General features: G+C 42.8%; 1 protein-coding gene across 1 annotated transcript; it reads right to left on the bottom strand.

The window, feature by feature from the left end:
* Positions 1 to 1,301: 1,301 nt before the first annotated feature.
* LOC137096207 (lysozyme C, milk isozyme-like) lies at positions 1,302 to 10,948 on the bottom strand. The gene is made up of 4 exons (XM_067464841.1): positions 10,772 to 10,948; positions 7,978 to 8,133; positions 3,428 to 3,506; positions 1,302 to 1,368 (listed from the first exon to the last, which is right to left on the bottom strand). The coding sequence occupies exons 1-4, from the start codon at positions 10,908 to 10,910 to the stop codon at positions 1,302 to 1,304; spliced, it is 441 nt and encodes a 146-aa protein (XP_067320942.1). The 5' UTR covers positions 10,911 to 10,948.
* Between the last annotated feature and the right edge of the window lie 1,447 nt (positions 10,949 to 12,395).

Genomic DNA, 12,395 nt, shown 5'->3' with positions numbered 1-12,395 from the left:
AACATCCAATAAGATTGTGACTTCCTCATAAGCACCAATCTGTTTACCAACATTGCACCTACACATGCCAAAGACTTGCTTAGTGAGAACTACTGATGAGCGCCCCTTGAGTATGACTTATGGCTTCATCATACACAATTAAATAAGTTTCTATGCACTTAAGAAACTGCCACCAATGGTGCCCTTCACACAATGCTTCAAATGTAGGGCAGAGGTATCTTGCTGTTTTAAAATGTGGGTTTTCCCCATGATTTCTTAGTTGATTGACAAATGACTTATTCCTCAATTCCATGCATAGAGACTTGTGTGAACGTATCTCCCTCTACATCCCACCTCAGAGTTTAAGATCTTCTAGGGAGGCCCTGCTCTTGACCCTGCCTCTGTTGCAAACATGCTTGGTGGGGACGAGGGACAGGGCCTTCTTGGTGGTGGCCCCCTGCCTATGGAACTCACTTCCCAGCAAAATTAAATCAACTACATCCCTCCTTTCCTTCAGGAAGAAGTTGAAAACATGGTTGTGGGACCAGGCCTTTAGGTAGCAGGCTGGCAATGACAATGATGACAATGCTATGGAAGTCATTTCTGGTGTGAGAGAATTGGCCGTCTGCAAGGACATTGCTCAGGGGATACCTGGATGTTTTGGTGTTTTACCATCCTTGTGGGAGGTGTCCCTCATGTCCCCACATGGGGAGCTGGTGCTGACAGAGGGAGCTCAACTCACTCTCCCTGGATTCGCACCCAATATAACTCAAGAAAAGAATTGCCGTTGCTGTTTCATTAACATTTTTATTTTTGAGGAATGGAATGAGACAAACATTTTGAGTGGTGATAAAGTAATGGGACTCATTAGTGATGGAAACTTCTCCCAATATTTTCAACAGGATTTAAATTGCAAGTCAGTTGGGCTGTTATAGGAGGATATCTCTCTCCTCTGCCATATATTTTGTAGCTATGCCTGCCATCAATAAGCTGTTTGGATTTAGCCAATCAATTTATGGTATATTTAATTGATTCAGCAGAGCTGTGGAGTACTAAAATAAACATTTAATGTAATGTAAGCTGTAAATTAATTTATCAGTGATTTTTGTTTAAATGTTATGTTTATTGTCTTTGTTACGGGCATTGAATGTTTGCCTTTGTTGGTAACTGCCCTGAGTCTGCACAGGGAGATAGGGTGAGATATAAATAAAGTTTTATTATTATCCACATATAAATCCAAATTCAAAAGCAGAATGAATAGGAGAAGTAGAGGACAGAATACAAGCAGTTCTGATGGTAAAATGCCAGCCAGAAGTGGAATCTCAGGGGTCACAGCCCTTGAGGTAGCTGGAAAGATCTTTCCCACGACACTTTTCAACCCACAGTGGCCTGAGGATGCAGAAAAGAGAAAAATCAATTACCACTTCATCGCATAGGTCTTTGTAAGCATCAAGGGATGCTTGCAGCAGTTTAGCTACAAAATCCCACACCATCCATCACGTATGCACACTCACTTCTGGTAGGGCTCTGTCAATCAACTGTGGCGCAAGCACCCTATGACACTCCGCCAAGAATACAGGAGGCTTCCCAAGTTCAATAGGAAGCAATGGAGCCAGCGAGAGCGGGAGGGGGAGCCCCGCAGTGATGCTCCTCCATGTGTGATGGGGAAGTGTTGCTGTGAGCAATGCCATGTGTGGGTGAAGGAGTTGCCCCACTGCCCCACGCATTTGCCATGGATGCTAGCAAATTCCCCCACTGCCCTTCATCAATGTGATGAGGTCCTTAATGTTTATGGGTTTTCCTTTCAACCAGGTGCAGATTAAATAACTCTAATACTGTTTATTAAAAAGGAAAATAGTTCTATGTATTGTCGAAGGCTTTCATGGCCGGAATCACTGGGTTGTTGTAGGTTTTTTCTGGCTATATGCCCATGTTCTAGAAGCATTTTCTCCTGACGTTTCACCTGCATCTATGGCAAGCATCCTCAGAAGTAGTGAGGTCTGCTGGAACTAGGAAAATGGGTTTATATATCTGTGAAATGACCAAGGTGGGACAAAGAACCCTTATCTGCTGGAGCTAGGTGTGAATGTTTCAACTGACCACCTTGATTAGCATTTGATGGCCTGGCAGTTTTTTGGTGTGGCTTGCTAGTGCCTGGGGGAATCTTTTGTTGAGAAGTGATTAGCTGTCCCTGATTGTTTCCTCTCTGTTGTTTTGCTGTTGTAATTTTAGAGTTTTTTAATACTGGTAGTTAGATTTTATTCATTTTCATGGTGTCCTCCTTTCTGTTTAAATTGTCCACATGCTTGTGGATTTCAATGGCTTCTCTGTGTAGTTTGACATGGTGGTTGTTAGTGCGGTCCAGCATCTCTGTGTTCTCAAACAATATGCTGTGTCCAGGTTGGTTCATAAAGTGCTCTGCTATGGCTGACTTCTCTGGTTGAAGTGGTCTTCAGTGCCTTTCATGTTCCTTGATGCGTGTCTGGGAAATGCTGTATTTGGTGGTCCCTATGTAGACTTGTCCACAGCTGCATGGTATACGGTAGACTCCTGCAGAAGTGAGAGGATCCCTCTTGTCCTTTGCTGAACAAAGCATTTGTTGGATTTTCTTGGTGGGTCTGTAGATAGTTTGTATCTTGTGTTTCCTCATCAGCTTCCCTATGCGGTCAGTGGTTCCCTTGATGTATGGCAAGAACACTTTTCCTCTGGGTGGATCTTTGTCTTGACTCTCGTGGCTTGTTCTCGGTCTTGCAGCTCTTCTGATGTCTGAGGTGGAGTATCCATTGGCCCGTAGAGCCCAGTTTAGGTGGTTCAGTTCATCTTGGAGGAGGTGGGATTCGCGGATTCTTTTAACACGGTCAAAGGTTATCTCTGTGAAGTAGAACTGACTATGCATGTAGTTTGCCTGTAGATAATTCTTCTTGTTACGGACTCTGGCTTTTGGAACAGATTTCTAAAACAAACTCTCTTCTCTCTTCAGCCACTTCAAGAACAGCAACAACAACTCATTCCAAGTGCTTTCAGTATAGGTTAAAGGTAAAGGTTTCCCCTGACATTAAATCCAGTCGTGTCCGACTCTGGGAGTTGATGCTCATCTCCATTTCTAAGCTGAAGACCTGCTAGGTTGGCAGAAGCTGGGGCTGACAGCGGAAGTTCATGCCAATCCCCAGATTTGAACCTGTGACCTTTCAGTCAACAAGCTCAGCAACTCAGTGGTTTAACCCACTGTGCCACCGAGGGCTTTCGGTATAACTTTTCTCAATACATTTAGACTACATATGTTAGACACCATCCAGAGCTGTACTAAATACCTTATTTCTCTCCCCCCCCCCCCCCCCCACACACACACCCAAATTAAGGCTAGTTCAACACTAAATAGAATTCAGTAAAGCTAATACATTCAGGGCTCCTTTTCTCCACTGCAGTTAGATTTTTTAAGGTTACTTACCAGGTCTCCACAATCTTATTCATGCTCAAAACTTTCCTGGCACAGAGAATGTCATCCTCAATGTTATCATCAAGGAATTCTATAATGACAGTGAATGAGACAGAAAACGAAAAGGAATTAATCAATTGTTCTTTGGTAAAACTCCTGCAGTAATACACTAAATTATAGCAATAAAGTAGAGATTGAGGACCCCCTTTGTGGAATTCTGAAATCCCAAACACTCCAAAATTCAAAATTGTCCACATGGGTGGCTATGATAGCGACACCTTTCATATCTGACGGTTTCATGTACACAAGTGTTGCTTCATGCGCAAAATTATTACAAATATTGTATATACATATATATGAAACATAAATGGATTTTATGTTTAGACTTCAGTCCCATCTCCAAGATAACTTATTATGTATTACTGCAATGCACTCTACGTGGGGTTGCCTCTGAAGACTGCTTGGATGCTCCAAATTGTCCAATGATAGGCAGCCAGGTTGCTCACCAGAGTGAGGTACAGGAAGCATACCATCCCCCCTGTTACATCAGCTCCACTGGCTGCCTATCTGCATCCGAGCACAATTCAAAGTGCTGGCTTTACTCTATAAAGCCTTAAATCCGTGTTTCTCAACCTGGGGGTCAGGACCCCTGTGGGGGTCGCGAGGGGGTGTCAGAGGGGTCGCCAAGGACCATCAGAAAACACAGTATTGTCTTGTCGAAGGCTTTCATCCTCACTACCTCTGAGGATGCTTGCCATAGATCCAGGCGAAACGTCAGGAGAAAACACCTCTTGAACATGGCCATATAGCCCGAAAAAACTTACAACAACACAGTATTGTCTGTTGGTCATGGGGGTTCTATGTGGGAAGTTTCAATCATTGGTGGGGTTCAGAATGCTCTTTGATTGTAGGTGAACTATAAATCCCAGCAACTACAACTCCCAAATGTCAAGGTCTATTTTTCCCAAACTCCACCAGTGTTCACATTTTGGTTATATTGAGTATTCATGCCAAGTTTGGCCCAGATTCATCATTGTTTGAGTCCACAGTGCTCTCTGAATGTAGGTGAACTACAGCTCCCAAACTCAAGGTCAGTGCCCACCAAACCCTTCCAGTATTTCTGTTAGTCATGGGAGTTCTGTGTGACAAGTTTGGTTCAATTCCATCATTGGCGGGGTTCAGAATGCTCTTTGATTGTAGGTTAACTATAAATCCCAGCAACTACAACTCCCAAATAACAAAATCACACACCCCCAACCCCACCAGTATATTGGGTATGTGTGCCAAATTGGTCCAGTGAATGAAAATACATCTTGCATATCAGATATTTACATTACATTTCATAACAATAGCAAAATTACAGTTATGAAGTACCAACAAAAATAATGTTATGATTGGGGGTCACCGCAACATGCGCAACTGTATCAAGGGGTTGCGGCATTAGGAAGGTTGAGAACCACTGCCTTAAATGGTTCCGGCCCAGTTTACCTGTCTGAATATATCTCCCTCTATGAACCACCAAGGGCGTTAAGATCATCTGGGGAAGCCCTGCTCTCAGTCCCACTTCCTTCACAGTCGTAGAAAGTAGGGACAAGAGACAGAGCCTTCTCCGTGGTGGCTCATCGGGTGTGGAACATCCTTCCCAATGACATTAGATCTGCCCCCTCCCTCCTGACCTTTAAAAAAAGCCCCTCAAATCCTGGCTGTGGGATCAAGCATTTGAACAATAGATGGATCAACTGGGAAGATAATGTTTTTAGTGGACCGCAATGGATGGATCTGGACTATAATGCTGAACCAGCAAACTGTTTTTAAATTGGGTTATTCTAGAGGCATTTTCTCCTGAAGTTTTGCCTGCATCTATGGCAAGCATCCTCAGAGGTAGTGAGGTCTTCTTCTCCCCTCGTCGGAAAAGGAAGCCGTGCTACTACTCCCCGCTAGCCTTGAAGAAGCGACTCGTGTTCGGGCAACACTCCTTCCTTATAACTGTTTTACCTGTGTTAATTGTAATTATGATTTTTAACATACTGTGTTAGCATCTAATGGTTGCTTGTTGTAAGCCATCCTGAGTCCCTCTTTGGAAGTGAGGAGGACAGGATATAAATGCTCTAAATAAATAAATAAATGTATCCGCAAATATTCCAAATTCTGAAAGAATCCAAAATACTTCTGGAATACTCAACCTGTAAAATCATTTCAAAAGAAGTCATAGAAACAACGGAATGAAAACCACAGCGTGAGAACTGATATAGCGCTGTAAGAACTTTCTTAGCCTAATCAAAAGGTCACCCAACTCTGTGAGAACAATTTATAAAACACGTTGAAGATTCCAATAGCAGTAAACACTTTTGTTATAAGACCTTCTCTGTCTGCTAGTCTGTTTCCAGGAGCAATTCAAAGTTCTGGTTTTGATCCAGATAATCCTATGCAATGCCTGGACTGGGACATCTGAAACACCCTATTCTCCTATATAAGTTTAGAGCTCTGCAGGAAAGCCTTTTCTTTGAGTACTTTGTGGGTACATCTGCTAAAGGTGGGACAAAGGGTGTTAATAATGGCTTCTTCCAGGTTGTGAGACAGCCTTTCAAGAGGGGTTCAGCTGTCTTTTCTCCTTATTCTCCTTCCACCAAAGATCTTCCCATTCAGTCATCCTCAGATCCGTTTCCTATTATGTGGCATAGGAAACGGATTAGCCTGGGGTGTCTCAGTGACACTCCAGGCTAATCTGTTTTACCTGGAATAAGCCTGATTATCCAGGTTCATTCCAGTTTTTAAAAATACCTGCAAGGGTAATAATAATAATAATAATAATAATAATAATAATAATAACACTTTATTTGTACCCTGCTACCATCTCCCCAAGGGACTCGGTGCAGCTTACATGAGGCCGAGCCCGAATACAACAGTACAAGCAATTAAAATAAAACATAGACAATAAAATATACAACATTATCAATAAGGCAACACACAATTAAAAACAGTGGGAAGGCCAAATGTAAACTTATGGAAATAATGCTGGGACATGGACGAACGGTGATAGTGACGTTTGTGGAAGGGCATACGAGCAGATCTAAAAAGTGTAAAGTGCTTTGGAGGACAAAGTGCAATGGGATCATTATTCCGGGAAGGCACACTGGAGCCAGCACGTCTTCAAACTCCTCCTAAAGACTGCCAAAGTTGGGGCCTGTCTGATGTCTTTAGGGAGTGAGTTCCAGAGTCGAGGGGCCACCACCGAAAAGGCCCTCTCTCTCGTCCCCACCAACTGCGCCTGCGATGCTGGTGGGATCGAGAGCAGGGCTCGTGTGGGTTCGTATACAGAGATGCGGTCATGCAGGTAGGTGGGTCCCAAACCGTTCAGGGCTTTGTAGGTGAGAACCTGCACCTTGAATTGGGTCTGGTAAATGAATGGCAGCCAGTGGAGCTCCTTGAACAGGAGGGTTGACCGCTCCCTGTAAGGTGTCCCAATTAGCAACCTGGCCACCGCCCGTTGGATCATCTGAAATTTTCGGGCCGTTTTCAAGGGCAGCCCCACGTAGAGTGCATTTCAGTAATCCAGTCTAGAGATGACTAAGGCATGGACCACCTTGGCCAGATCCGCCTTCCCGAGGTACGGGATTTTACAGGAAGGGTAGAGATTTTACAGGAAGGTCATACCCATCACAGCCATGCCATGCCTCCCTCCCATACCCCCCTTTTAACCCTTTAAAAAGAGGGAAAGCCCCTTTATGGAGGCACAAGCCTTGTCTGAGATTCCTGGCACTTGAAAATGATGCCATGAAACTTTGGAGAGGGGAGGGGAATTCCCCCTCCAAAGGTCCATTGCAGCATTTTCAAGCACTAGGAAGTTTTGAAAAGCCTGTTTGAAAACAGTATCAGGGGTGCCTTTATTTATGTCTATTTATTTAAAAAAAATTGAGCCCCCAGTGGAGCAGCAGGTTAAACTGCTGAGCTGCTGAACTTGCTGACTGAAAGATCGGTGGCTTGAATCTGGGGAACAGAGTGAGCTTCCGCTGTTAGCCCCAGTTTCTGCCAACCTAGCAGTTCAAAATTTGGAAATGTGAGTAGATAAATAGGTACTGCTCTTGCTGTCATTCTGGCCACATGACCTTGGAGGAGTCTATGGACAATGCCAGCTCTTCGGCTTAGAAATGGAGATGAGCACCACCCCCAGCGTCGGACACAACTAGACTCAATGTAAAGGGGAAACCTTCACTTTTACTATTTAACTTTTGAGCTGCCTTGGCTCCAAGATGAGAGAAAACCGGATTAAAAATTGAATCAGAAAATATATCCAAACTGAGAACTTTCCCCAATACCAATCAGTTAACCTTTGAAGGATTTAACAGTAAGACCACTAGCACATGTGACTGCCTAGCACCTTTGACTGTTTCTTTAGATCCTATGCCATGTCCTCGTTTTTAGGAACTCTTCATAGCTGGAAATATTAAAGAGATCTTTAACGTTTGAGAAGTCATCCTCACTTTCTTTCCCTCCTTCTCTCGGCTTTAATCCATTCATCATGATTTCTGGGTGTGACAAAGCAAAACAGGCCCACTACTCACTTTGACAGGAAATGTTGCAGTAATTACTTGAGGGCTCAGTGCCGTCAGAGCACCAGTATTTATTGCTAAAGCCAAATATCCCATAGGTTTTTTCAGCTGTTCCTGACGGTGGAGGTTGAATTTTGAAACCGCTTACATGATGCACTGTGCACATCCCTGGCAAGGAAAAGAGATCAAATAATAAGAAATCTGTAGGTGGGAGAAAACATGCAATATATATTCAAAAATAAAATGTGCACAGTTATACATCAGAATATAATTTTTGGGAAGAAAGGACAGTAGATCTGTGGAGCTGTAGCAAAGGTCTTCTGCAAGAACAGAAAACCGGCTGTGAACTCTTTGGAGAAGGGTTCTTCCTCATATTATTGCTGCGGCTATCCTCACAAAGTATTTATTATTTATTTATTTATTTATTTATTTGCAGAATTATATTCCGCCCTTCTCACCCCACAGGAGACTCAGGGCAGATTACAATGTACATATACATGGCAAATATTCAATGCCATAGACACACAACATATATAGACAGACACTCAGAGGCTATTAACTTTCCAGCTTCTGGCCACCAGGGGAGCCATTGCTTCCTCATTCTTTGCATACTTGCATACTTCCTGGAGATTTTTTATGGCCTCATAAATCAGTTAATTTAGCCTCCCCACAAAATGGCGGTACCTAATTTTCCTCCTTGACAGATAAAACTGACTTTCGGGTTGCAAAGGTCGACAACAAGCTACACAATTTTGGTCAGGAGCTCACTCCAACCTGGGCTGTTTCAAACTCATGACCTTTCGGTCAGTAGTGATCTTAATGCAGCTGACTCCCAGCCAGCTGCGCCACAGCTGTTCCCATTGCAAGGCACGTAGGATTTGGTTCTTAACCACAAAGAAGATTGCAATCTGGAAAAAAACCACCACCTCTTCGGTTTCAGTTATGACAGGATCACTCCTTAATGGCTGAAATACCACTCATTCATCTGCCACAACCCTCTTGGGTGTGATGCCAATATACAAAAACATATACAGTGGTATCCAATGGTTCCAGGACTTCCCATAGATATAAGAATACATGGGTGCTCCCGTCCCATTATTCACAATGGACTAGTACAATAGTATTCCTTGTATAAAATAGCAAAATCAAGCTTTTTAATGTGTGTGTCAGGAGCAAATTGAGAAACTACAAGTCACTTCTGGTGTGAGAGAATTGGCCGTCTGCAAGGACGTTGCCCAGAGGATGCCCAGATGTTTTGATGTTTTACCATCCTTGTGGGAGGCTTCTCTCATGTCCTCGCATGGGGAGCTGGAGCTGTCAGAGGGAGCTCACCTGTGCTCTTCCAGGATTTGAACCTGTGACCTGTTGGTCTTCAGTCCTGCCAGTACAAGGGCTTAACCCACTATGCCACTGGGGGCTCCTTATTATTTACGGAGCTTATTTTATATGCTTATTTTAATTTAGCGTATAATGTTTAGCATTGTTCTTTGTTTAAATTTTTATGTTTTTGTTTTATATAGGCCTGTTCGAAACCGCCCTGAGTCCCCATGGGGTGATAGGACGGGATACAAATATATTATTATTATTATTATTATTATTATTATTATTATTATTATTTGATACACAACAAGATTAGTACACAGCAAACAAGATCACTATTATGCTGGCTGTTGTATTGGATCACATGTCAGACACTTCCCAAGTGTCTAGAACTGTGTGATGTATCAGTGACTAATGCGTGCAGATCCGAGTAGGGTGTCCTTTTGCATCTGACAGAAGGTAATTTTGTCAGCGCCGACTGTTTTTAAATGCAGGCCAAGATCTTTAGGCACTGTACCCCGTATGTCGATCACCACTGGGACCACCTCGACTGGCTTGTGCCAGAGTTTAGATTTCTATCTTTAAATCGTCATATCATGTAAACTTTTCCAGTAGATTCTCATCAATCCTGCTGTCGCCTGGGATTGCAACAGCGATGATCCATACTTGATTTCCCACCCACCCCCCAATCATGAGGTCAGGAGTATTGTGCTCCAAAACTACTATTATTATTATTATTATTATTATTATTATTATCTACATTCTCCATTCAGAAAACCTGATCCTTCTTGATACTGTTGCTGGGGCCTTGGAGCAAAGGTTTTGTTTTTTTTTTTGTCGTGTCAGGAGTGACTGCAAGTCGCTCCTGGTGTGAGAGAATTGGCCATCTGCAAGGACGTTGCCCAGGGGACGCCTGGATGATTTGATGTTTTCATCCTTGTGGGAGGCTTCTCTCATGTCCCCGCATGAGGAGCTGGAGCTGATAGAGGGAGCTCATCCGCCTCTCCCCGGATTCAAACCTGCGACCTGTCGGTCTTCAGTCCTGCCAGCACAGGGGTTTAACCCACTGCGCCACTGGGGGCTCCAGCAAAAGCATAAAAACAGCACTTAAAATGTGAATTTAGCCAGCATATGACCCATGATCTCATTTTAAGAATGCCAAAAATGTTACTGTAGACTGCTTTCAGTTTTAATTCAATGTGAATTATTTAAACTAGAAACATATACATAAACAGTGGAGACTTCCGAATACTAAGTTTGTAGGAAAATCCTCTATTTCTCTTGTTTCCCTTCAAACATTTTCTTTTGATGATCTCAGAAAATCTCAATGATCTGTGTGCTTTAGAAAGAAAGAAAGAAAGAAAGAAAGAAAGAAAGAAAGAAAGAAAGAAAGAGCAACAAAAAGGTAGCAAATGAACAATCCTACAAGGCATAAATCAACATAAAGTATGTATTTGAAGCTGTGCATTCAAGAGGCAAAACTCACAGTCAGCAAGGGTGAAAAAAATGTATCTGTCCATCCTCCATAATTTGATTTCCTTTGCTACGACACATGGATTAACTTCTGCGGCTTCACTTGCCACAGGGACAAGGCTGAGCAGGGCAACAACAGCTAGCACTCTCATGGTTGCAGCCGTCTACACACTGGGATGAGGATATAACAGATAAGCTAGATCTTTTATAATCTGTTGATGCGGATGTCACAGAATTTGTTAGGTTCTCTCTGTCCCCAGAACTAATATTTCATCAGATAAAGAATGCATGCTTGTTGTGGAAGTAATACAGATGACGTGTACAAAAGGTCAGCCCTCCACCCCAACTGCCACTGCCCTGGCTTTGGGCGCACGTTGCCATCCCATTTTTGTGTCATGCCTTGCTTACAAGATGAGGTCAGGCAACTGTTTTATTGTTCCTTTACTTGTAAAGTGACATTTACCGTGCTGTGATATATAAGCAACTTATTCAATTAATTATCTTCATTATAGCATTCATCTCTGAAGGTTATCCCAGATCCATTGAAGGAGGTTTTGTTGAAACACAATTGGACAACTGCTTGGATTTTGCTGTAACCCAGCTGCAAAAAAGAACAATAGATTCTTCACCCATCTTCTGTTTCTCTTGGTGTGACTGTCTTTGTTCCTCCTAAGTGCCAAGGCCCCAACATACTCAAGTGTTTCCCAGGCCAGGATTTTTAGCAGCCCCCTCCCCACCTTCTACTAAGGTTAAGGGCAATGTGATACTCCACCAGGTTTAGGATGAAATAAATCATTTTAATGTATTGTCGAAGGTTTTCATGGCTGGAATCACTAGGTTCTTGTGGATTTTTTCGGGCTATAGGGCTATGTTCTAGAGGCATTTCTCCTGACGTTTCTCCTGCATCTATGGCAAGCATCCTCAGAGGTAGTGAGGACCTCACTACCTCTGAGGATGCTTGCCATAGATGCAGGCGAAACGTCAGGAGAAATGCCTCTAGAACATGGCCCTATAGCCCGAAAAAAACCCACAAGAACCTAGTAAATCATTTTAAATTATGATACAAAAGGTATTTTATTATTAAAAATATATGGATTTGCATAATAATTTACAATAATACCAAATAGTATCTCAAAGTATATTTTCTAGCTTGTGTTGATGCAAATTTTGCAATAACTTCAAATAAAATCAACTTGCTTAGCTAAATCATTTTCGATGCACAAAATTGCTAGAAGACTACATTGTTCTTGACTAGTTGTGCCTATTTCCCTTGTTTTCAAATAATTTGCAAGTCTGCTGAATGACCTTTCTGTTGCAATTAAAGCCATATATTGGCAAATATGTTGTTGTTGTTCAGTCATTTCCAATTCTTCGTGACCTCATGGACCAGCCCACGCCAGAGCTCCCTGTCGGCTGTCACCACCCCCAGCTCCTTCAAGGTCAAGCCAGTCACTTCAAGGACACCATCCATGCATCTTGCCCTTGGTCAGCCCCCCTTCCTTTTTCCTTCCTTTTCCCCCAACATCATTGTCTTCTCTAAGCTTTTCTTTCTTCTCATGATGTGGCCAAAGTACTTCATCTTGGCCTCTACTATCCTTCCCTCCAATAAGCAGTTGGGCTTTATTTCCTGAAATATG

This window comes from Anolis sagrei, chromosome 2 (genome assembly GCF_037176765.1).
Source record: "Anolis sagrei isolate rAnoSag1 chromosome 2, rAnoSag1.mat, whole genome shotgun sequence".
Classification (NCBI taxonomy): domain Eukaryota; kingdom Metazoa; phylum Chordata; class Lepidosauria; order Squamata; family Dactyloidae; genus Anolis; species Anolis sagrei.
The sequence above is the reverse complement of the archived record's forward strand: the minus strand, read 5'-3'. Positions and strand labels throughout refer to the sequence as shown.